The 23,849-nt window shown below is 27.3% G+C and overlaps 2 protein-coding genes across 2 annotated transcripts in view; one reads left to right on the forward strand and one right to left on the reverse strand.

Annotated features, from left to right (window-relative positions):
- The window catches only part of LOC136979621 (spermatogenesis-associated protein 22-like), a 93,197-nt gene that overhangs the window by 33,445 nt on the left and 35,903 nt on the right, over window positions 1-23,849 (reverse strand). The gene's annotated exons all lie outside the window — the stretch shown is intronic.
- On the forward strand, window positions 4,395-8,044 carry LOC136979577 (cytochrome P450 315a1, mitochondrial-like). Its single transcript, XM_067275598.1, has 8 exons — window positions 4,395-5,073; window positions 5,228-5,418; window positions 6,248-6,451; window positions 6,518-6,678; window positions 6,947-7,113; window positions 7,278-7,356; window positions 7,427-7,633; window positions 7,700-8,044. The coding sequence occupies exons 1-8, from the start codon at window positions 4,568-4,570 to the stop codon at window positions 7,817-7,819; spliced, it is 1,635 nt and encodes a 544-aa protein (XP_067131699.1). The 5' UTR covers window positions 4,395-4,567; the 3' UTR covers window positions 7,820-8,044.

Consider the following 23,849-nt stretch of genomic DNA (forward strand, 5'->3'; position numbering starts at 1 on the left):
ATATCTGTGTTCCAAGTTCCCGAAACTGTCTGAAGCCAAGTTAAAAAAGGGAGTTTTCACTGGCCCAACATGAGAAAACTTTTATCTGATCCCCTCTTTTTGGAAACAATGGGAGGAAAGGAAAAAGAAGCATGAGACTCTTTCAAGAATGTAGTGCATAAGTTTATGGGGAATACTAAGGACCCTGACTACAAAATCATTGTACAACGCATGCCGGCAGCGTATGAAGCTCAACGATGCAAGATGAGCTTAAAAGTTCATTTCTTACACTCCCATATTGACTATTTTCCCGAAAACTTGGGAGCCTACAGTGAAGAACAGGGTGAAAAATTTTACCAGGATGTCCGTGATATCGAGAGACGTTACCAAGGAAAATGGGATGTCAATATGTTAGCTGCCTACTGTTGGATGCTCAATCGAGAAACCAGAGAAAATCGGAAACGAGTTCGGAGAAGCATCAAAGAGAAAAGGTTTCATAAGAGAAAAGAGTAGACCTAACATTGTGTATAAATATCAGAAACAATTTTTTGATTAGTTGTAAGAAAATATAATATATTTAGTTCATTGTAATAAATAAAAGTTTTTATCAAAAATTTGTTTTTATTTTGCAAAATCCTATACGTGATAGGATGTTACGTAAGTCATTTTTAGAATATCCGATCTTCAAAACATATAATTCAGTAAAAATATCCCATGCAGCTGGGAAAAAAGCTTTTTCTTTTTTTTTTTTTTTTTTTTTTTTTTTGCAGACCTGTGTTATTAAGCACGTATAGAAGGTTTAGATAAAATTTCATGAAGTTATATAAAAATCCAACAAAATGACAGGTAGTATACTTTTTTATCAGTTTACTTAACGGACATTCCTAATTCAATAAATTTTGTCATAACGGCAATAACAGGCTTTTTTTATGAAACATGTCAATGTTATATTCAAAAGTTAAATACAAAGTCAATAGACGACTTACATTCGTCGATAAATAGAGCAATATTCTCATTGCCGAAAATTAAAATTTCGCTGAAATTTCTGATATCGTTAAAAGTTTCGTATATGAAATGATTTTATAGAAAATTGATTTCAAAGTATTAGTGGATCAAGAATAATTTGAAAATCAGAAAAAAGAACATTCCCGTATATATATATACGATATATATACATTATATATATCGTAAATTCGGTCAAGTTCAAAATGTTCGGAGTGCCTTAACATTTTTCATTGACTAATTTTCAAAAAGTTCTTAATAATTAAAAAAAACTTAGATTTTAAAAATTTATAACGTTTTTTAATTAATTTGAAAAACTGAAGAATAACAACGTTTTGAACAAAAATCATTGATCACAATGATTTTTGTTCAAAACAATAAAATGTAAATGAATCCATGTACTGTATTGTGTGTGTTTTTTATTTACTGTTTAATAATACTAAACGCGATGCATAATGCGATTTTTTCTATTACACAAGCATGTGCTTCTTGTATATGTATACTCATACATACACGAAATCGAATACTTGAACAATACGAGTGAACAATTTGATAACAGATTTATTTAATAGAAAATTACACATATTAATAATTTTCATTACAGCTTGTGGCATTATTAAGCATTTTGAAATCCCCAGGCACAACTAGATTTGAGGGCCTCTTAAAAAGCAATGCTTCAAGGATGATAAACTTAAATGAATAAAATAAAAACACGACATCTATTATTATCTAATTTTTTTCCTCTTGCACATTACAAAAATTGGTTTCATAAAATCTTCCATTAATATAAGTTATAAGTTTAATTACGATTTTTTAAAAAATATGTAAGTATAATATTAACATTCCATATATTAGTTCTTTTTTCTGGAATTTTTTTTATAAAATGAAAATTCTGGTTAATAAATAAAACAAACGAAAACAGTGACGAAATATTATGACATAAATAATTTTATGTAACTTATGTGAATAAGTTTAGATGATGGAATGAGGACTGACTATCTGCAAAGAAGAATTAAATGCCAAAAATCTGAACAATTTGAACCCAGCTCTGTTGCTGCTAATGAACCTATAGTAAATTTAGTTATTAAAGTGTTCGTTTCGTAACAGTTCAGTTTATTTGATTTCAAATTGCATATACATAGAATTAGATTAAAAAATAGCAATTTAATATTCATCATAAAGTGTTGTTACAAAATTAAATAAAACAATAAGAACAATTACTCAAAATCATTTTTCATTTTTCTGAAGCCAGTTTTAACTATCTCGCAGACAAATCTATCTAATCGACTAGAAAATAAATATGATTACGACTTATCATTTCTATAATTTATTTAATTTATTGTGAAGGAAACTTTAATGTAGGAAAAACATCCAGCATAATTTCTAAAATTTAAAAAGGAGTCCAAAAAAATTATACTTATCTTCATCATCTGTATGAAGAAATTGTACTTTCCTCTATATGAAGATCGGTATCTTTTTCAATTATTTTATTAATAATTTTTGAAGAAAATATCGATAAATTCACTTCAGATTTTAATCAGTTTTATCCTATTTTTTTAAAAATATTCTAATAATAAATTATAAGAATTTTTAATAATCTAATATATGAGTATTTAAAACTTCATGCAATGTTGATTATAAATAGAAATAATCGTTATTGATTTTTATAAAATGCTAAAATTTGTTTTAAATTTATTCTTAACATGGAGAGAATACACGAATTTTTCTGTCAATTTAAAAATATTTTATTTTGAGACTAGTATATAGCATATAATAGTCCATATTTTATTCGTAGATGTTATCACTCTTATCTTAAAATTTTTTTTGTAATTTCTCTATAATGAAGATCTAGATTTTTTCCCTCTGTTTTTAAATTAAAACTTTTGTCTAAAATTAAAATAATCTATCTTAATAGTTTTAGATGCATGTTAGAAGTAGTAATTAGAATTACACTTCAGAGATTGAACGATTTTAAAATAATAATGCATTCAAATTTCCTTAGAATCAATATATTACCTGTAATATTATTTTTTTCTAAAATGATATTTAGACTTTTTTTTTTTTTTGTAGATATATTTAGAAAATTTAAAATTTAAAAATCCGATTTCAGTTTCGGTTTATGTAATTTTTAAATCATCATCTTTTGAAAAATCTAATTTAAGAATTTTAATCTGTAACTCGATCATTTTGATTTTTCCACGAAAAACATAATTTGATTGATTAAACTTCAAGTATCAATACAAATAACTTGGCTGTTAATGTTAATCTTAATGTTAGTGTTCTTATGAATAGCCAATTTTTTAAATTAAAGTTTTGTCGTAGCCTACATGTTAACTTGCATGTAAATTCATGTATAAATTGACATAAATTCGCTATGACATTATAAAGAAACAAAGCTATATTCAGATTTTTACTGATCATATGAATGTCTATCAAAAAGATGTTATCGTAATCACATTTTAGTAGCAATAACTAAATCGAAATTATATATCAACTGGAAATTACTATTATTACAATTAGACGATAGCTCAATTACGAAATTTTCTTAGACATTGTAATAAAATAATGAAAAATATGCTTTATGAATCAAAAGACTTCTTATATTTTCTTCTATATCTTTTAGAAAATACATATTTGCTTCTGAGGATTCAGAAGCAGTTTATCTTTCTCTAACTAGGACAATAAACATCTCGGTCAAGGGTCACCAGGAGCATAGATTAGTGACAATTTTGTTATTTCCTCTATAGTAGTGTTTCCCTTTCATCGTAAAAGTTTGAGGTAATTTTTAGTTTTAGTTTTAAATTTCATCTAACTGATATCTACTTGATGTGAAAATCAAACTAAATATTGAAATTGGTTCGATAAAATTAAAATATATATATATATGTATATTTAATTTATTAATTTTTTAAAATTGTGTATTTATTGTTAAATTTTTAAATTTTAATGTTTTATTATGTAAATTAATTTATATATATTAGTACGAACAGTTTTATAAATCAAATTCCTGTAGACTTATACATCACGATACTTTTTATCTTTGGAAAAGTAATAAATCTTTGATATAATGGGTGAATTTGCTATGGACTTTTATTGCAATAAATATAAATACTGGAGAGAACATAATTAATTTTATTACTATTTTATATATATATTTATTCGTCTTCTTTTTTATATGGAGATTTTAATCCCTAAATAAAAATTTTGCATTAAGTTTCATTTATTTACGTCATTCGAAATATGACGTAATATAATCGAAGTTCATCGAAACCATCAAAATTTGAATTTAAGTTTTATAAGACATCTCCTAAATTAATATATATACATGTGTGTGTGTATGTTATTAAAAAAGTAAATTAATAAGAAAAAGTTATCCAAGCAGAGCAAAGAAACCTTTATATGCAAAGCACGATTGGAGGAGAGCTTCAGTTGCGAAGTGCCTGAGGCCATCTCTGACGTGATTATTTAGGCACAAGGTAATGCTATAAAAGCAGGTAGGGCGGGTATTAAAGTGGCATTTTGTGTTTCTACACGATAGTAACTGTTCTGTCGGCAGTGTGTTAGTTAATCGGTACAATAGATTTTAATGAACGTCATGAATGTTTTGCCAAAGAGATGCGTCTGTCGTCAACTCATAATGCAGATACGTTTTTATCAAAGTGTTTTAGATAATATTACGAACAATTCCACAAATCCACACATTAACACGGAAGAAATAGTAAGCATTCGAAAATGTATGCTTGAACTTACTGAAAATCCCCTTCAGAGGAAAAGTAGTTGTTCGAACAAAAAGAAAATGAGGACGTTTCATTCTATTCCAACCCCCAAAGGTTTACCGATTATAGGTACAATATTTGACTTATTAAGCAGTGGAGGTGCTCCTATGATACACGAGTATTGTGATCGAAGGCATAGAGAACTTGGACCAATTTATCGGGAATGCCTCGGTTCTGTAGATGCAGTGTTTGTAGCTGATAGTGATTTAATACAACAAGTATATAGCAACGAAGGAAAATATCCTAAGCATATGGTGCCTGAGCCTTGGATCATCTATAATGAAATGTATGGAAAACAACGTGGTCTATTCTTCATGTAAGTTTAATAGGAAATTAACAAGGTTTTATTTGCTAGTTGTATAAATTTAGTAAAACTACCGAATCCTTATAATAACAGAATAGATCGCGTAAAGTTCTGATCTTTCTGTTAACTGGCAATTATTGTCTTAAAATTAGTCTCGCATTTTCAGGGATGGCCAGAAATGGAGTCAACGCAGAAAATCTTTGAATAAAGTATTTTTGAAACAGAGAAGTGTGTCCGAATACTCCGATGAATTTAATAATGTCATTTCGGAGCTGTTACAAAGGTGGCTAATTATAAGAGATAACAAAAATACTTTGCCAAATCTTGAGAAGGAATTATATAACTGGTCTATTGAATGTAAGATTATATATATATATTTTTTTGTTAATACAAACTCCCTCCTTTTTTTTTTTTAGAAATTTTTAATACGAAAAGATCGCGATCTCTTTAACTTATTAACATACATTTTTTTTTGTCTATAAATTTATAAACTAGTATATATAATAGCATTTATTTATCAGATAAAATTAACATATAATTTGATTTTAGAAAAAGAAAAAACACCGGTCAATAGCCTGATGCACAATTATAAGCTGTAGAATTGGCACTGTGCCTTCTTGTAACTTCCGGGGGTTCCCCCTTTTACTCAATCCCTGACCTTACAAAAGCTAGCCGACGTAGAATATTACATCATTCTTGTCGTACTTCCTTGTTCGTTCCTGTTTGTTGCTAAATGAATGAGTGGAAAACTGATTATAAAATTATAATTTTAATATTTTTTAAATTTACTGGCTTATCGACCTTGGTTTGTAGACCGAGGTTTTTAATAGGTGTCAAGTTTTTAACATTATAGATGATACTATATATATATTTTTTTTAATTAAAAGTTTTTAAATTGAATAAAAATGCATCATAGAATTTGAACTATTTTTAAAGTTCAATTATCAATATAGTAAATTTTAGTTTGAAGAAAAGATTAATATACAAAATTTATTCTACACTGAGTAAACTAATACGATAGTCCTTAATTTGAAGTTACTAACTTTTTATCCCCTAATATTTAAACGTTAATAATTTAATTTTGAACTTATAAACCATTTTAAATGAACTGAAACTACACTTTATAAATAAAATTTTAAAATAAGAATTACTATGAAATAGTTTTTAAGTGTGATTTTTACTTCAGCTCTCGGGACAATGATCTTTGGCAGACGTCTCGGTTGCGTCCAGGCAGAGAAATTAGGAGATATTCACGAATTTGTACATTGTGTTCAACAGATATTCTTGGAATCTGCCAGAATGACAATGATTCCGCCAAGATTAGCGAGTTTGTTAAATCTTCCAGTGTGGAAAAGATTTGTAAAAGCTGCTAATAGAGCATTGGAATTAGGTAACTATTGCTGATGCATTTTTATATTTTTAACTCTTACTTAAATTCAGTTGTTTTTAATATTAGCTCAGAGTTATGTCGAGGAAAATGTAACGGAGATTATAAAGAAAGCAAATACAGGAGAACCAGTGGAAGGGATTCTTAGTCAACTCTTACTGAAAGATAAAATCGAAGGAGAAGAAATAGTCAGAATCATCACTGACTTGTTTTTAGCTGCAGCAGATACAGTAAGTAGCCTGTTGTTAAATAATATAACTATACGTATATTATAAGTCAAATAGTATAATAGATTTATAATACAATCAAAAGTTATAACAACAAAAATTGAGCACTCGACCTAAGCAAGCGAAATATTTTGACCTTCTATATAACTTTCAACCGCATGAACTACTGACCTACTTCAAATCCCGCGACCCCATTCGATAAGTCATTGGAAAGACTGAAAACGGGAATCATCTTCATCTTCAATTTTTAATATTTAAATAATTTTTCCAGACTTCTCACGCTACTCAATGGACGCTATATCTCCTAGCAAAAAATCCAAGATGCCAATATAAATTGTTGGATGAAGTGTCTAAAATAGTCGGGACAAATGAAATGATCAATGAAAGTCATCTCGTTCATTTGCCTTATGTTAAAGCAATTATAAAAGAAGCACTCAGGTATTTATTGTATTTATATGCCCAAGGCAAAAATCAACTGTTTCCCTCTAAAGGAAATCAGTTTCGCCTTGAATATATTGATAGCCTTGAATGATGTAAACTATGAAAATAAAAATGTTGAAATATAATCTTAACAATGTTTCAATTTTTCTTTTTCTGTACAGGATATATCCAGTAGCTCCGTTTTTGACCCGCATTTTGTCTAAAGATATTACCTTGAATGAATATCTAATACCAAAAGGAGTAAGTTTCTGTACTCCCCTAGTATTTTTAAAAAGAAATTCACCTAATTATTTTTTTCCTTGCTTTTTAGACTCTCATTTTAATGTCATTGTATACAACAGGACGAGATCAAAAGTACTACTCGAGTCCGAACCACTTTTACCCTGAACGTTGGATTCGTGATAGCGAATTCAGCAATGCAATTAATTCCTATGCCTTTTTACCATTCGGAATAGGTTCTAGGTCATGTATAGGACGGCGTGTGGCTGAACTACAAATGCAGTTCCTCATAACAAGGGTAATAATCTAAATAATGCTCTAACAGCAGCATATTTTTATGATGAATTTACTGTTTTATTTTTAGATTGTTCAATTGTTTCATCTTCAACTTGAAAATAAAGACGATGTTAATATTAAAATGAGAATGATTACGACACCTGATCAACCTATACACCTACAGATGATAGAACGCAAGATGAACTAAATTATTCGCGAATATAAACTATTAGATGCCTAAATTTATAATAGGAAAATTTATTTTATTTATATTCGTAAATTTCAAGAAATATTTCAATTACGCATGAACTTTAACGATGTTTAGATACTTAAAACTTTAAGGTACTTCTTCTATTTAATGTTCTTTTTTGTTTTTCGGTAATTGATTTTTAACTTCGAAATATCTTTTTCCTCCCTTTATTTCTAACTTTTTTAAAAATTCTTCACGGTTATTTAAATTTCTTTTTTTAATTCTAAGTTCTCGAAATTTATTGTCTATTCTTGAACTTCTTCTGAAATTTATTTTTTTAGTTTATTTGAATTTTATAATGGCTTTTCAACTTTAGAGAATTAAAATCTTAAGATAATTTTTGAATTTACGAAAATTTAGAATTTTAGTCTTTTGAATTTCTTAGTCCTCCGGATTACTTGAAATTTGAACTGTTGCAATGATTTTAAAAATAATAGGCTTATTTTGATGCCTAATGTATTTGTATATATGAATGTATAAATCTTTGTACAGATATATAACTATTAAGCCATATTGAAAGTGTGAAATGAAAAAATAAAAAAAAAATTAAGATTTAAAGTTTTTGAAATTTTTTTTAAATAGATTTTTTAATGAATCGGCAAATCCGTTATATAAAACTTTTTCCCCTCTTACTGATTACAAGAGATTCTCGAACTTTTCAGGAACCTGAAAGTTATTCTTTATACAATTTTTAAGTCAAATCTAAATTGCACAGACTTCGTGAAAATAACGTTTTTCACTTTTCTAATGAAAAGAATTAAAGATTACTCTTAAGTTTATATTAAACTACTATACATTTTAAAGTATATTCGTAAGATACATAAAATGATGCCAAACAATATCTTCACTATAGTTTTAAGATTTTTATTGCTAATAAAATTAGTCAATTTCTATTACCTGGAACAATCAAATTTATTCGAAAAAAGGACTTAATGATCATAGATCAAATTTAACATGTTAATTATTTTGAACTCTCTAATAAGAGTAGAAAGTAATGTTTTTGAAACCTTTCTCGAGATATACGCTTTCTCCTCCCAGAATTCAATTTTAGCAAAACTAAGATTTGAAAATGAACATACAAATGCAACTAGCTGAAATTCACATTTTGTTGGTCTTAAACTTGCCAAGCTGTTCTGGTGACTTCTGTTCTTACAAGAGTACACTGTACGACGTGTAATAAAATTTTATATCATTAAAACTGTAACGAAGTGAGACTTTGTCGAAAAATCGAGATACATAAATGATAAAACTGCAAATAATTCGGTTGTTCGAATGTTTTCATTTCTTAACTTTAAACATTCGGCACGCATTTTTTAAAAACCAGCAGCTTGCTTTCTTTTTTTATTTAGAACTCTTACAGGATATGATTTGTCATCCCTTGCACTAAAATCTTTAAGTTCGTCGAATACTCTGCACGTCCGTCCTTGACATTTAAAAGGCTAAAGCTTTCACTAGAAGTGTTGTGTGTGTGTGTATATATATATATGTATATATAATGTGTATATATATATATAATATATATATATATATATATATAATGTATATATAATATATAAAATGTATATATATATGTATATATATATATATACATTTTTTTTCACTTTATTTTTTTGTTTGGAAGTGGTGGGTGTTTTTAAGAAGGCTTTTGAAACCTCATCCCAAACACAAAATAGACAGGACACTATTCGGATGATTGTTGTTTTTTGGTTCTTTAATTCTTGAATATAGATCGAAATTTTTCATAAATATTAATTTTCACACCATGGATATATGTTATATTTAAAATTTTTTATAACTAAATTTAGACGCAAGACAATTTGCTCACGTCAAAGAGAATAAAGCTATCATCATAGAAACAATTTTAGCTAAATACTAGAAAGTCAAAGTAACTATTAGAACTATTTATTTTAACATGTTCGATCATAATGTTTTCTACTAAAAAGCTCTGAATAAATTTTAAAAATGAACAGATGGTGTTTTTTTAATAAAGTCCAAAAATAAATTGCTCCTAAACTGGCTACAGATGTAGAAAAATGTTTTGAATTTAGAGATGCATATAGAAAATGAGCAATTATTTATTGTGACATCGTCACAATGCCGGGCTGCAATTTTTAATCATGTTTTAAATAAATATGCTTGTCCACCTGAAATTAATGTCTTTCTCCTGTACATCATACTTTTCGTATGATGTACAGGATTAGGCCCGGCATGATTAACTCCTTTCGGGTAAATTTTTGGATTGAAATAACGTGACTTCCGGTGAAAACCAGTTCAGTTCATATATAGTTAATCGGGGCCTCCTGCCCCTAAGATTTCCATATCTGGTCTCGTCTTTCGTCTCACTTCTCGAGATTAAAGAAAAACGGATTGGCATCATGCAGAACCATTATAAACCATATTCAAGAGATAAAATTTTAGGTATTGTCTACTATTCATTTATATTATGAGAGAATCCTACTGTGGAGTCGATCAGAGCAAAATGAAATCAACGATATAATCGATAATATACTAAAAATTTTGTAAAAATGTAACTTAATTTTTCTCGTTTAGAATAGTGGTGTCAAAACTATGGTCCGCGCTAGATGTTAATCTGGCCTGCGAACATACTTGACACACCACTTATAAACGATAGAAAGGGGTCTAGTTTAGCATGGAAGATACAAAAATATTTGTGATCAACCTATCTATGACTTATGTACAGTTTGACCCGCCAATCAAAATGCTTGGGCACAATTGCTTTAGAATGTCAAAGTAATCATAATTTTTTATTCATCTTTTCTCCTGTTTCAATGACAGAAAAATTTATTTTTTTTATTGATAGAAGTATTAAGTATTTAGTAATAGTTGATTTCTTGATGAAGTTTTAATTTACTTCGAAAAATATGAACAAAATGATAATTCAAATAATAATTATCATTTAATTTTTGAAATTAATCGAAAAGATATGATAATGTTACGAGAAAAATGAATGATTAACGGGTAAAAGATATTAATTCTCTGGATTTCATAAATTGGTTTTAATAGCTGAAGAAATGCTAACAGATTATTTTAACATTATATTTACTTACGCTTCTTTACGACTATTTAATCAGATAAATAATCGCATAAAAAATTTTAGATTATTCAAGGACTACGCGAATGAACAACTAAAATATAACTTTTACTTTTCCGGCTCTGTTATATATAACAAAGGGAAAGTGTGATGATCGGTCAAAAAAAATGACATTCCGATATTTTTATATTTATGGACTCGGGACCTTGAAACATCGAGAAATGCAAAAAATTAGGGGTTTTTTCCTGCATGTTTGGATGTGTGTGGGTCTGGGAAACAATTTTGTTTACCCAATTTGAAACTTAACAACTTCTGTGCTTTTTTTTTTGTCGAAAATTTCTCAAATTTTTCGGGAAAGTATGTATTAGGGGATTAATGCTATTAAATTTTGGTTGTTAAAGGTCGAGGGATGGGGAGATAGAGGAGGTAGTGTGTCATATCTCGAGTGAGGTCGGACTTAATGACGATTATACTCATAAATAGCATTTACAGTATTTATAAAACTCATTTCTACCCTGAAAATTAAGCTTTTTGCCATTTTATAATAATTAAAAATATAAAAAGTTTTTAAAATAAAATAACAGATGACGCCACACACACAGTTTTAAAGGTTGCCGAGAAAGTTAAGCAACTTGTTGGATTTTTAATCTGTAGGTCTATACTTGGAGTATTTAACAGGATTATATAAAAGTAACATGCTACACATATGTATGTAAAAGTAACGTACAGCAGAATCACAGTTAGTAATAGTATTATTTAAACTTAAATGAAAGTAGCATCAAGTGTAATTTTATGTATGTAGAAAAAACCCAAAACTCAACAAGAAAAAAAAAAATAAATTTGTATCGATTATTAAGATTTACACCTTGAATGCTACCTCTTTATTACTTCACGTATCATTTTTCATTTTAAAATCATAAAGATTTTCTATTACATATTTTATGGTATAAACATGAGCCAAGACTTTGTATACCAAAAATATCAAATAATATAATTGTTTAAATATCAAATAATTTCAACATAAAATATTTTTACGGTTACTGGATAAACAATCGGTAATATAATAACATGGAAATATAAATTACAATCCAAATTCATATCTAATTTAATTCAAGATGTTCGAAGATATTTTTTTCCCTGAGAATCTCGATCAATCACACAGACATTTCTCAGAAGGAGAAAACAAGAGAAAAATGTGTAAAAAAAAGAAATAAAGTAAATATCCGAGATTTAAAATAGAAAAGAAATTTAAACTATTTATCAGGCAACACATTTATAAGAATAAGAAATTTATGATTTATTTTAGGTTAATTAATTAACTTAATATCATTAATAACAAATAAAAGTTTTTAAAATAAATCAGATTAATTTCTAAATTGAAATTTTCTAAAGCAACATTTTAAGTTTACACTCTATTGCAAAAAATCGATGTACTGTACCTTAAAGCTTGCATTCAATAATAATCAAATTCTGCACGTGGAATGGCAGTAGAAAAATAAAATATTCATTACAATATTATAGCACAAGGATATATTATAAAAACAGTTTCAACACAAATGTTACAAATCAGAAAATGTCATACTCAGCTGGCAATTAATGCAAACTGATCAATGTCAGAGATGATACAATTTATTAATATGCAATATTTGTAATGAAACTGTTCTTCAATGATGTATCCTTTTGCTGTGATATTATAATATTTTTTTTTTCATTACCATTCTATATGTAAAATTTGATTACTAATGCACTTCGGCTTTAAAGTGCATCGATTTTTTTGCACCTGCTTATTTTTAATTACGTAGTAAATAATTAATACAACAAAAATTGTACGAAATTCCTTTTTCTTTACTAAAGTGTTTATTCTTCTTTCTGATATTTTAATGATAAAAATAATACTTCTATTATATTTATACTATTTATTAACTTTTTAATATTTTTTTTCAGTATTCGATAAACAATAAAATAACTTTCTCAACCACTTACCCTCAGCAGTAACGTATACCACATACAACACCTTATTTTGCCAAGGAAAACGTTTAATAATTACGAACGTTTTCCTTGGCAAAATAAGATGTTGTATATGGTTCAATAAAATAACTATGGATTCCCAATAAAATAATAAATAGTAAACAATATTACCAAAAATACATCTTAAGAGTGAAAGAAATTTTTTAATTACGAAAGTATAAAAAATATGAATTTTCTGCATTAGTAAAATAAGTAGAAACAATATGTCAATTTTACTTGGAAAATTTCAGCAATTGAGTAAATCTCTTGCCATAACGCTAAGTCCGGTTCTTTGTTGAGACTAGTACTATTGTTCCGCTTCATCAGAGAAAAAGATTTCTAGTTCGTTGAATATTGGTTCCGGTTCAGATCTGAGTTTCTCATCACGGAATACAAATACAAATAAGAATACTCGTATCGTCTGAACGTCGACTTGCGGATTTAAAACCGGAGTAAATAAAAAAAACGCCCAGTCAGTTATGAATAGCCACGGAGTTTTTAATCTAAATTTCAAACAAAAAGCAAAAAAAGCACTCAAGCTACACGAATAAATTGCATTTAGGCGTATAGTTAGCTCAGAAGAGAAACATTTTCGTTTAGTAAGTAGGAAAAAATAATTTTATTAAGTAATGCAATTTTATTTTCCTTTTGAAAGATAGGAGAGTTAGCTTAATTAAAGGGATAACATTTGAAAAATCTATTTATGAATTCAAATTTTAAATTAAAGACAAGTTCAAAATATCTACATCTCGTTAACTAACTTGTAAACAGTAAGAAATGCAATTATGAAATGTTCAACGGCTATTCCACATATTTATTACTTTCAGTGTCTTCATAGTGAGAATGTATGTTTAATTATTTTACAAATAATTCGAAAACAGAGTTAATCGTCGAAATAAAATTCTGTTTAATTACAATATCTTATACTGTTCTATTTCTATTCTTCGTAAACGATTTACTTTTATGTCTATCTCAATTGTTTTAGATTAAGTCAGAACTTTTACTTAAACAATAGTATTGATTCATTCAACATTATAGATATAATTGTTATAAATGACTAATTGTCTATAAGATTTTGCGTAGATTTAATATTATCGTCAGTTTATCTGTTTTAGTATCCCAAAAAAATCTGGTTAATAATTAACTAAATTTTTGCTTTTCTTGTGATTTTAAATGTATGAAATAAATTAAAATTTTATTACTGAATAATTATAGTATAACCCCGATTATCTCAGCCCGATTAATCGATGTTCAGCATTATCCGTGGCGTATGTGTAAGTGAATACACTACTTTTCTTATACTATAATTTATAAAAGGAAGCTTAAAACAAAAACCTGTATTACAAAATGATTTCTTTATGTTACTTTTTATCATTTAACTTTATATGAGAGGAACCATTGATATTAAAATGTAACTATGATAATACGCATTTTTATTCTTAAAACTACTGTACGTATAATAATTGATGTAAATATTGTTCTTAAATTATATATGATTAAATTCGCTACAAGTATTAAAAAAATGAGGCTAAAAATTGATATACTATAGGCCGACGAATCTTTCATATTAGTAATTTTTAATCCAAAATGGCATGGCCGTCCGTTTTATCCGAGTTTTCAATTATAATATCAATATCTTACAAGTTAAATTTCATAATTTATGTAATTATTCTTAATTTAAATCTTTTTAAAATGTTTTTTTTAATATAATTATACATATCAATTAATGTAAATGTGCGTATTAATAATTTATATTAATTTAATATATTAAAATTAAGAGATTTCTTGTTGATATTGATATAATTTGTTCCTTATCCGATATCACTGATAATTTCATATTAATCAATTATTGGTCCACACTACATCGGATAATCGGGGTTCTACTGTACTTTCATACTGATGAGAGGAAATACAAACTAAAAATAAAATTAATACACAGAATAATAAATGCTTAATTTTATAAGTTTAAACTCGAATTCGTCAGTAAAGACGATACTCTGCTGGCCTGCAGTAGTTCATGCTTATCTGTGACGGCACCCACTTCAAACGAAGCTGACGATGTTGGGGTGCTAACGGAAAGATACGTAGCGGTCGTCGTACAGAAAATTTGCCTCTGTAATCATCTACCAATATTATGAAAATAGAAAGAGCTCTGTAGCGAAACCTTCAACTGTCTCTGAATGGTAGACAAAGACGTGGTTGCAACTGTTCGTGCTTGTGTGTCACGATCAGACGATCGTTTGCTTCGTTGTCTGTCTACAGCGTCCAGAGCTTGACCATCGTGTATGCGTAATCTCTCGTTTCCACTGCCCCAAAATCTCCTCACAGTCAGGTCAGAACGGCCCAGATGGCGGAAAATTCGGCCAAATGACTACCCTGCTTCCCTCAGTCTGATGATGCGGCTTTTCTCAAGCTCCGTCAACTGTGCGTAATGTCTTAGACTACGTTCTATAGGTATGCTTGGCATTTGAAGATTTCCAAACAATAAACACACTGAAAATTCTGGACACAGAAGGTCTTTGAGAGCTCTTTTTTTATAGGATACTGGGGTAGCTAATTTAAGGCATTCTGGTGGCATTACCTGGAATACAATTGGATCACAACTGTAATTATTTACCTGCCTGAAACATAGGTGTATACCGAATTTTACAGTAATATGATATTCTATCTGGGTGCATAACGTTTTTGTCTTATAAGTTAAATCCTATAATTATTAGTCTATGATCTTTTATCATCAGCATCTATAATAACCAAAGCATTTTAATTGCTGTCGTTGATTTAATGATCATTTCTTATAATGATTATTAGATAAACTTTATTTATTTAATTTTTATAATTTACTCATAACAATGATTTTACTTTACAGTTGTTAAATCAAAATATAATTAATTTACATTCAATATGACAGGTTTTTTATGTGATTAGAATCCAATAACAGGTTTTACTTGTCATCGTGATTATTATACGATGTAAACATCATAGTCATTAAATTAAAATAAATTTATCATAGAAAATAACATTTTAATATGATAATTTTAGATATCTTATAATAAAACTAATGCATCACATTTAATTATTCTTTTCTAAATAGGTTCGTATTGATTCAGTACTACTTTAGCATGGCTAATGGAATAATAATACAATAAACATTTAAGCTTATTATACTAAAAAAATTATAATTAATTAATTAAAAAATTGCTAAATTCATAATATTAAATTAGTTGCTGCAGAAAATTATCTTTCTACTCAGTATAATTTTTTTTGTTATAAAAAATTATAAAAAACAGTAATAATAAGACCAATAAAACGAGCAATTATTTATTGTGACATCGTCACAATGCCGCGCTGCAATTTTTAATCATATGTTTTTAATTAAATAAATTAAAAATATGCTCTCCCCTCAAATTAGTAGTGGCTTGCTCTTGTACATCATACGTTTTCATTAACAATAGAGTCATCTATTAACTGCTTTTAGGAGAAAAAGTTTGAATAAAATAACGTAACTTTCAGTTTCAATCAGAAGTTCTTATATAGTTAATCGGGGCCTCCTGTCCCTACGGTTTTCATATCTGTTATCATCTTTCATCTACCTAACTCAGTTCTCGAGATTAAGGAAAGACAGTAAAAATTTATAGATCTACAGTTTTTTCAAGTTGAAACCCAATCACAATTGTGGTATTTTGATCATCGATGCGGACTAAGCGTTATATTAAGTTAAACAAAATTATTTAAATTTATTTCTCTTAATTACTTTCTTACTTGAATATATTTTCTTTCTGCAATTTTGTTCTAAAAGGTTATTTTATTTGTGGTACAGTACATTAAGTAAGTAAAATAATTGCAAATATATTTTTAATTTTAGAAGCTAATCTTATATCTGCGGAATATTGAAGTTCTTTTGTTTCATTTTTCTCAAAACTTTTTTAGGATACAAGCCAGTGGCTTGAAATGTGCTAATACAGCCGAAAATCTTGGTTGGTATCCCTTATACCTTATACCAGGGGTGGCCAACAAGTCGATCGCGATCGACCGGTCGATCGCCAAGCCAATTTTGGTCGATCGCTAGTGATGTCTTGACTTAATGTATTATATTTGTAACCGAACGCAACTGTGTGCATGAAGTTATGACTCGAGTCACAAGCAGTGAGTGCACTTCGTACTGAAACAGTGTATAAACATAGTATGTATTTCACACTCCCCCCTCCCCACTTAGACTATGCCTATGATAACAAGTCGATCGCGACACATTTTTACGATAAAAAGTAGATCTTATGTGCACAAAAGTTGGCCACCCCTGCCTTATACATAAGGTGTATTTTTAATGTAAAATCAATCTATATATATATATATATTGTATATTGATTGATTTTATATTAAAAACACAAAAGGATTAAGACGACCTGACATATCTATTAAATTATTATCCTTATTAGTTAAAATTATTTCATATCATAGTAATAATTTAAAACTTTAAAAATTTTAAATTATTTCTGATTAGAATTACATTTATTAACGCAAAATATTAATAACTCAGATCTTGCTCCATCTATTATGAAGCAAAATCTACAATAAAGTCACTCCGACGTAATAAGAGAAAGAACACCCCAAATAATTTATGAAAAAATTTAACAGCCAAATCGGATTCAAATGCACTTCGTGAATTATTCACAACAGTGGCAAGATATCTTACAACCTAGCCATTCGATTGAAGTAAACTGGATTTTGTAAATAATATTTTTAATGAATATTAAATATTCCTTTGCTTATTCGAATGCCATCAAATTGTGACGTCTTTTATTGTTTTCGCATTATCATATTAAACATTAGAAAGGGTTTACAGTTCGACAAGCTCCTAAATAGAATATGGCAAGCCTTAATTTTTCCCATTATAGACAAACCTAATCAATAGAGAGATCAACTAACGAAATAAATATATTAATATTAAACTACAATAATAAACTTCTTGTATACATAAACTCCATATATATATATGGTAAAGGGTTAAGTTATGAGTTAAGAAGTAAAGGGTTAACTTAGCTGGTTAACAATAATTACGTTAATAAATAGCTTTACTTAAAATTAATTTAGTGTGATATTCTAAAGGCTTTTCAGTTATTTTATATCTTAATCCACATAAATTAATTTAAACAAGTTAAAACTATATTCTTTGCAGAAAGAATAAATACATTATTTTCTATTGGGAATATTTATTACTCAATAGAAAATAATGCAATTATAACAAAAATCACATTAATACAAATTAGACGTCCTGAAAGTTTTACTTTGTTCGTTAAAATCTTCACATCTTTAAAAAGAAAGACTACTTATTTAGTAGGAAAAAAAAAAAAAAAAAACAGAATCAGCCTCGAGGAATTAATCCTTCTGATGAAAGAACTGGGAGCTTCCACGCCACAAACTGATCAACTGTTCCACGTAACTATCTCATTGAGGTAAGCTTGGCCCTCAATGAGGCAGTCAAATAATTGAGGAATGAAGAATGGAACGAAGTTCCGAATTATAATGAAAAATAAAATTTGTCAGAATCAGATTTGAACCCGGATCTCTCAAGGCTAAAAGAAAATTCTCGCTATGCTGCTTTCTGATTGATCATATCAGTCTGATTAATGTAATCATCATGTAGATTCATTATCTAATATTAAGTTAATACGTGCTTCTTGTCCTTAATTACTTATATTATGCTTGTGTCCACTTGAACTAGGATTTGTTATGCTGAGGAAGAGAAACAAACCGTTTCCAATTAAGATATATTTTATTGTAACGTAATCTTGTATGCCACTACAATCGAGCATTTCGGGCCAACGCCCCTCCTCAGCGGACGTTACGATTTTCTTTATATTTACAAGTTTATATTTTAATATATCCATATATTTCTTTCAACATTTTCGGAATAGACTTTTAAACCTTAATTTATTAAATTCTTCCAACAAAATTTCTTGAAAATGTTATTTATTCACTTAAACATCACTTATTCGTGAAACGGGTTATTAATGCACCAACCCACGGGGTAATTTCCTGCTCCTTCCTTTTGTACATTATCAAAATAAAAATAATTATTTTTAATTATAAATATGCTCAACTCTATCAACCATTCTGGGCATTTCATTGTTTGCAAGGCGTCTTCCCTCAGTATAACAAGTCCTAGTTTACAAGAACGTCCAAAGTGGACACAAGCATAATGTGTCTAATATTAAGCTTGATATAGTGAAATGAGAATTGCTGAAAAATTTTATTAGAAAAGATTCTTTGTGTTTCCGGTTTATAACATAATGATGAATTACATTGCATTAAAAACATTATGTGATAGAGACTTATTATGTCGATACTTATATAATGAAGGAAATAAATGCAATTTCTATAATTCACGATAATCTGTTTATTATCGTAATTTCAAAAATTGTTTAATATTAAAGTTAATATCGTAAATTTGTTTGGTTTTCCTCTAATATAGTATTACAAAAGTATTATTTTATCATTTAAATATTTTAACAACCGAAATCAGATAATTAAATTTATTTAATTTTAATCGTTTGTATAGCTATTTATTTCGACCTAATTTTGTTATATATGCGACTTAAATAAGTATACATGTTTATATTTTATGGGCCATTTTAATTATTTTTATATTTTAATAATGTTTTTTGTTTTTCTCTTTAATTCGAATTTTTCCTATATATATATAAATATATTTTTTCTCAATAAAATTATCATTTGAGTATTATATTGTCACGAAATTTTGAAAGACCTTGATTGGTTAACCATCTAAATAAATAAATATTAAAAATATTTTTATAACAAGTTCCGAATAATGTCATAGGAATATAAAAATTTTAATTTTAAGAAGTTTTAAGTTGAAAATTATATGATTAGATTTTTTAAACAATTAAACTATGCATAAAATATTTTATACAGACTATATTATGTAGTCTATTTACTTCAATGGTTCAATTTGCAATTAATAATATCAATAAAAGTAAAGATAGAAATACAATAAATCTATTAGAATTTATATCACTGTATAATATAAATTTTAATACAGTAAATTAAAGATGATAAAAATATTAAAACATTACAATATTTTTCATTATTCTCATTAAGATAAATATTACAGTATATTAATTCTATTTATTATATTTACTAATTGACTACTATTAATAAAAGTAGTTAATTAGGATATGTGGTTACAACACGTGTTTAAAGCATATGGCTAAAATATGCTGTTAATTTTTTATTATTAATTTATAAATTATAAATTAGTATATTATGAAGAACTTAAAATAACCATATTAGATATATTTCCATATTATCAATTTTAAAAAATTCAGACTTGGCAAAAATAATTTGACCAGGATTAAACTTGTCGAGAAGCCAGTTTAGCAACTCAGATAAGTTACTTACATATGGGTTATTCACCAGGTTCTAACTTTTCCTGATTCTTTTTTTTCTAAATATTTTGTTTTAAATTCCCATATATGTATTAGAATATGGCATTTAACATAATTCACACAGAGTATATTACATATAAACAATGAATAAAAAAGTATAAAATTAGTTTCGTCATATAATATTTATTTGTAAGAATTAATATAATTTCATTAATCAAATAGACAAATAAGTCTTTATAACAGTTATTAATTCTTGTTATATTAAATAATAAAAGTACGCATTCTACGTACCCAAATTAAAAATATAATACATGACTCCTAAAATTATATTTAAGAATAGTTATTATACAATTAAACCTAAATTTCGTTTATTTAATATACGAAAATAATTAGTGTTTATGCAATTTATTTACAGAAACTGTTTTAAAATATCACATGTGACATCAAGATAACCATAAGATTTCTGTTTTTTTTTTCTTTTTTTAATTTATTGAAATAATTTAAAAGCTTATCTTCATATCTATTCTTATATTTAATTCTTGTTAATTGAGAGAAGGAGGTTAATAACCGAAACTCGAGAGAGTAAATTGTATCGAAATCGATAAGATAATAAGACACACTGACAATAAGCTATAATATAGATCACAAACAACCAAATCCCATCAGAATCTTAAGTAATTCTATATTAAGGATCCGACATCATCTGCATCTGTTAAAAATAATTAGTTAGATTTCTCAATTCGATTCCAGATTCCCTAACTGGGCAATCTGAAACTCTACTCCGATCATCCGAACATTGGTTGAAAGCAGTTTAAAACTTCATATGATAATTATCGTAAATTGTTGGGAACAGCTGCAAATCATTAATGATATAACATGAGTTTTTTGTATCATATAGTAAAATTTAATGAATTTTTAAATTTAAATTTTATTCTTTTAAATATTTACTAGCTTTAAATCATGACGCAGCTACAAATTAAAATTACAAAAATTTATATCACGTATTGTTAGCAATTTTAATAAGCTTAATTCTACTCTTAATGTAATTTTTATTTGTATTTTTAATAATGTAAACGTCCCAGTCTCTGATAAATAGACCATATAAAGTGCGAATAATTTAAATATATAAAAAAACTTAATCTTAAGAGTTTATTTAAGAGCTAAGGTGTTTAATTTAAATGTTTTAAAATAAAATTACAAAATTTGAATATAAATTCCGTATTTGAAATTTTAATTTTTTAAAATAATCATAATATAATCCTATATTCACTTATATTGTAATTTTTCGTTTAACTCAACAATTAAGTAATTCTTATACTTGTATTAAACCCTGACTATGACCTTTCAATTCTAATTCATTCATGATAATGAGATAATTACAATTAAATGAATTAATCAGTTTAACTCCTTTATAAGATGTGAAGATAAGTTTAAAATTTGTATGCAATAAATGTACTATTTAAAATGCAAAGGATTGTTAACTAATTGATGTTTTTTCTATATGTTATGCTTCGTTTTAATTATATTATCTACTTCTAAAGTAACATTGCATTATATCAAAAATTAAACAAAGGACCTATTTCTTAAATTCTACCATTTATAAGATGCTAAATAAATTCATATAATATGTAGAATTTATTCTATTTATGATTTAAATTCTGCCTTTGAAAGTATACAGAACAGTTATATAAAGTAGTATATACTTTTCAATTATTTTGATATCATATCTCAACAATAAATAAAATATCCGTTTGTTTCACTTTCTTATCTATTTTTAACCTCAAATAGAATACAGAATTAACTTCAATCTAATTAATGTACTAACATTGGTATTTCGTAACAAATGAAATCTATGGCGTACTAAGTAAAAAGTGGTTAAATATAATAAAATTTACTTGTTTCAATAAACTTATAATTTATTATCTTCTGTAAAACCTGTTATTTAATTATATTTATAATTTCAAGAAATTCTGGATTTTCTAAAGTTTGATCTTTTTGAAAATGAGATCATAAACACTGTAAAAAATAAAATTATGCTATCGATGTGAAATTTGTTTACACGTGTAAACTTTAATTTTATACAGAAATTCAAACGCTATAATTCGAGAAATAATGTAACTAACAATTAAAAAATAAGCTTACGCAAGCAGACAGAGTTTATATTGCTGTAACAGTCGATACTTCATATAAAAATTTAATCAAATAATAATCAATCTTTCCATTTTTAAGTTTTAGTTTATATTGTCAAATTTAAACTGAAAACATAAAACATGTAATTATTATATTAAGGCGAAAACAAATCGTTATAAGTGCGAATTACTGTTAAATACAATTATTCTTTGTTTTTTAAAATAAAGATTAAAGAGAAAATTCAAAATTTTATGCGGTTTTACCTTATGAAAATGGGAAACTAAAGTGTTAAAATTTGTATGTAGGACGAGGTCAGTTAATATTCAAACTTTAAATGTGCATTTAAAATGTCACATAAAATCAAGGAAATGAACTAATTATATCTTTTAATATTCTTGCTGCTACTGCTAGTTTTGGTATCCGGTATTGAATTCAAGATTTTAATAATATCGACGGCATCTTAAATTCGATGTTGGATTTGATAATGTAATAAAATTACAGATGCAATTCAATCAATAATACTCTTAGCTCGAGAAGTGTAAGATTTATTATTAAAAACATTCATTTTAATTATTTTGAAAATAAAAATAGTTTTGAGATTTTTCAACTCTTTATATTAATGTAGGTTCAAAATTTATTTATTATTTTTTTTTGAGTTTATTTTGTTTGTTTTTCTTCTTTCCTTTCCCCTCCGTTTCTTATCGTCTACGTGCGACCCGAAGTCGATCACGAGCAGATCAGCCGATGGAACGCAGAATTGAACCAATCAGCAGTCGGAATACTAACTGAATCACGAGTAGATCAGCCGATGGAACGCACAGCTGAACCAATCAGCAGTCGGAATGCTAACTGAATCACGAGCAGATCAGCCGATGGAACGCAGAATTGAACCAATCAGCAGTCCGAATACTAACTGAATCACGAGTAGATCAGCTGATGGAACGCACAGCTGAACCAATCAGCAGTCGGAATGCCAACCGAAACACGAGCCGATCAGCCGCTGGAACGCGGAGTTCGACCAATCAGCAGGCGCCAACCAGTTAAGAGAGAATAAAAAAGAAAGAAAAAAAGAGAAACGAAGGAATGAAAAAGTAAAAGAGATTTTCTTGGCCTGTTTGTCTTTATAGTAGTGTTTACTGTATATAAAGGGACCAATCAGTTACTTAAAACCTAATTATTAAATGTTATTGCACTTTCACCTAATTATTAAATGTTTTATCGTTGAAATGCTTATAAAATCCCATATTAATTTATTTTTATGATTTCTTTTCAATGAAAGTAAACGATTGAATAAATATTAATATATATATATTTAAACGTTAAATTAATCGAGATTAATCATATAAGGTAACTACAATTTGAGAAGTGGCGTCGTCTGTTCGTCCATAATGATAGA

This window comes from Centruroides vittatus, unplaced genomic scaffold (genome assembly GCF_030686945.1).
Source record: "Centruroides vittatus isolate TY-2023 unplaced genomic scaffold, ASM3068694v2 contig_1157, whole genome shotgun sequence".
Taxonomy (NCBI): domain Eukaryota; kingdom Metazoa; phylum Arthropoda; class Arachnida; order Scorpiones; family Buthidae; genus Centruroides; species Centruroides vittatus.

Excerpts from the sequence above, each read along its gene's own strand:
- LOC136979577 (XM_067275598.1), top strand. The coding sequence starts at position 4,568 with ATGAACGTCATGAATGTTTTGCCAAAGAGATGCGTCTGTCGTCAACTC. Across the intron at positions 6,679-6,946 it reads TTTTAGCTGCAGCAGATACA|ACTTCTCACGCTACTCAATG; the intron begins GTAAGTAGCCTG and ends TAATTTTTCCAG. Across the intron at positions 7,634-7,699 it reads TGCAGTTCCTCATAACAAGG|ATTGTTCAATTGTTTCATCT; the intron begins GTAATAATCTAA and ends TTTTATTTTTAG.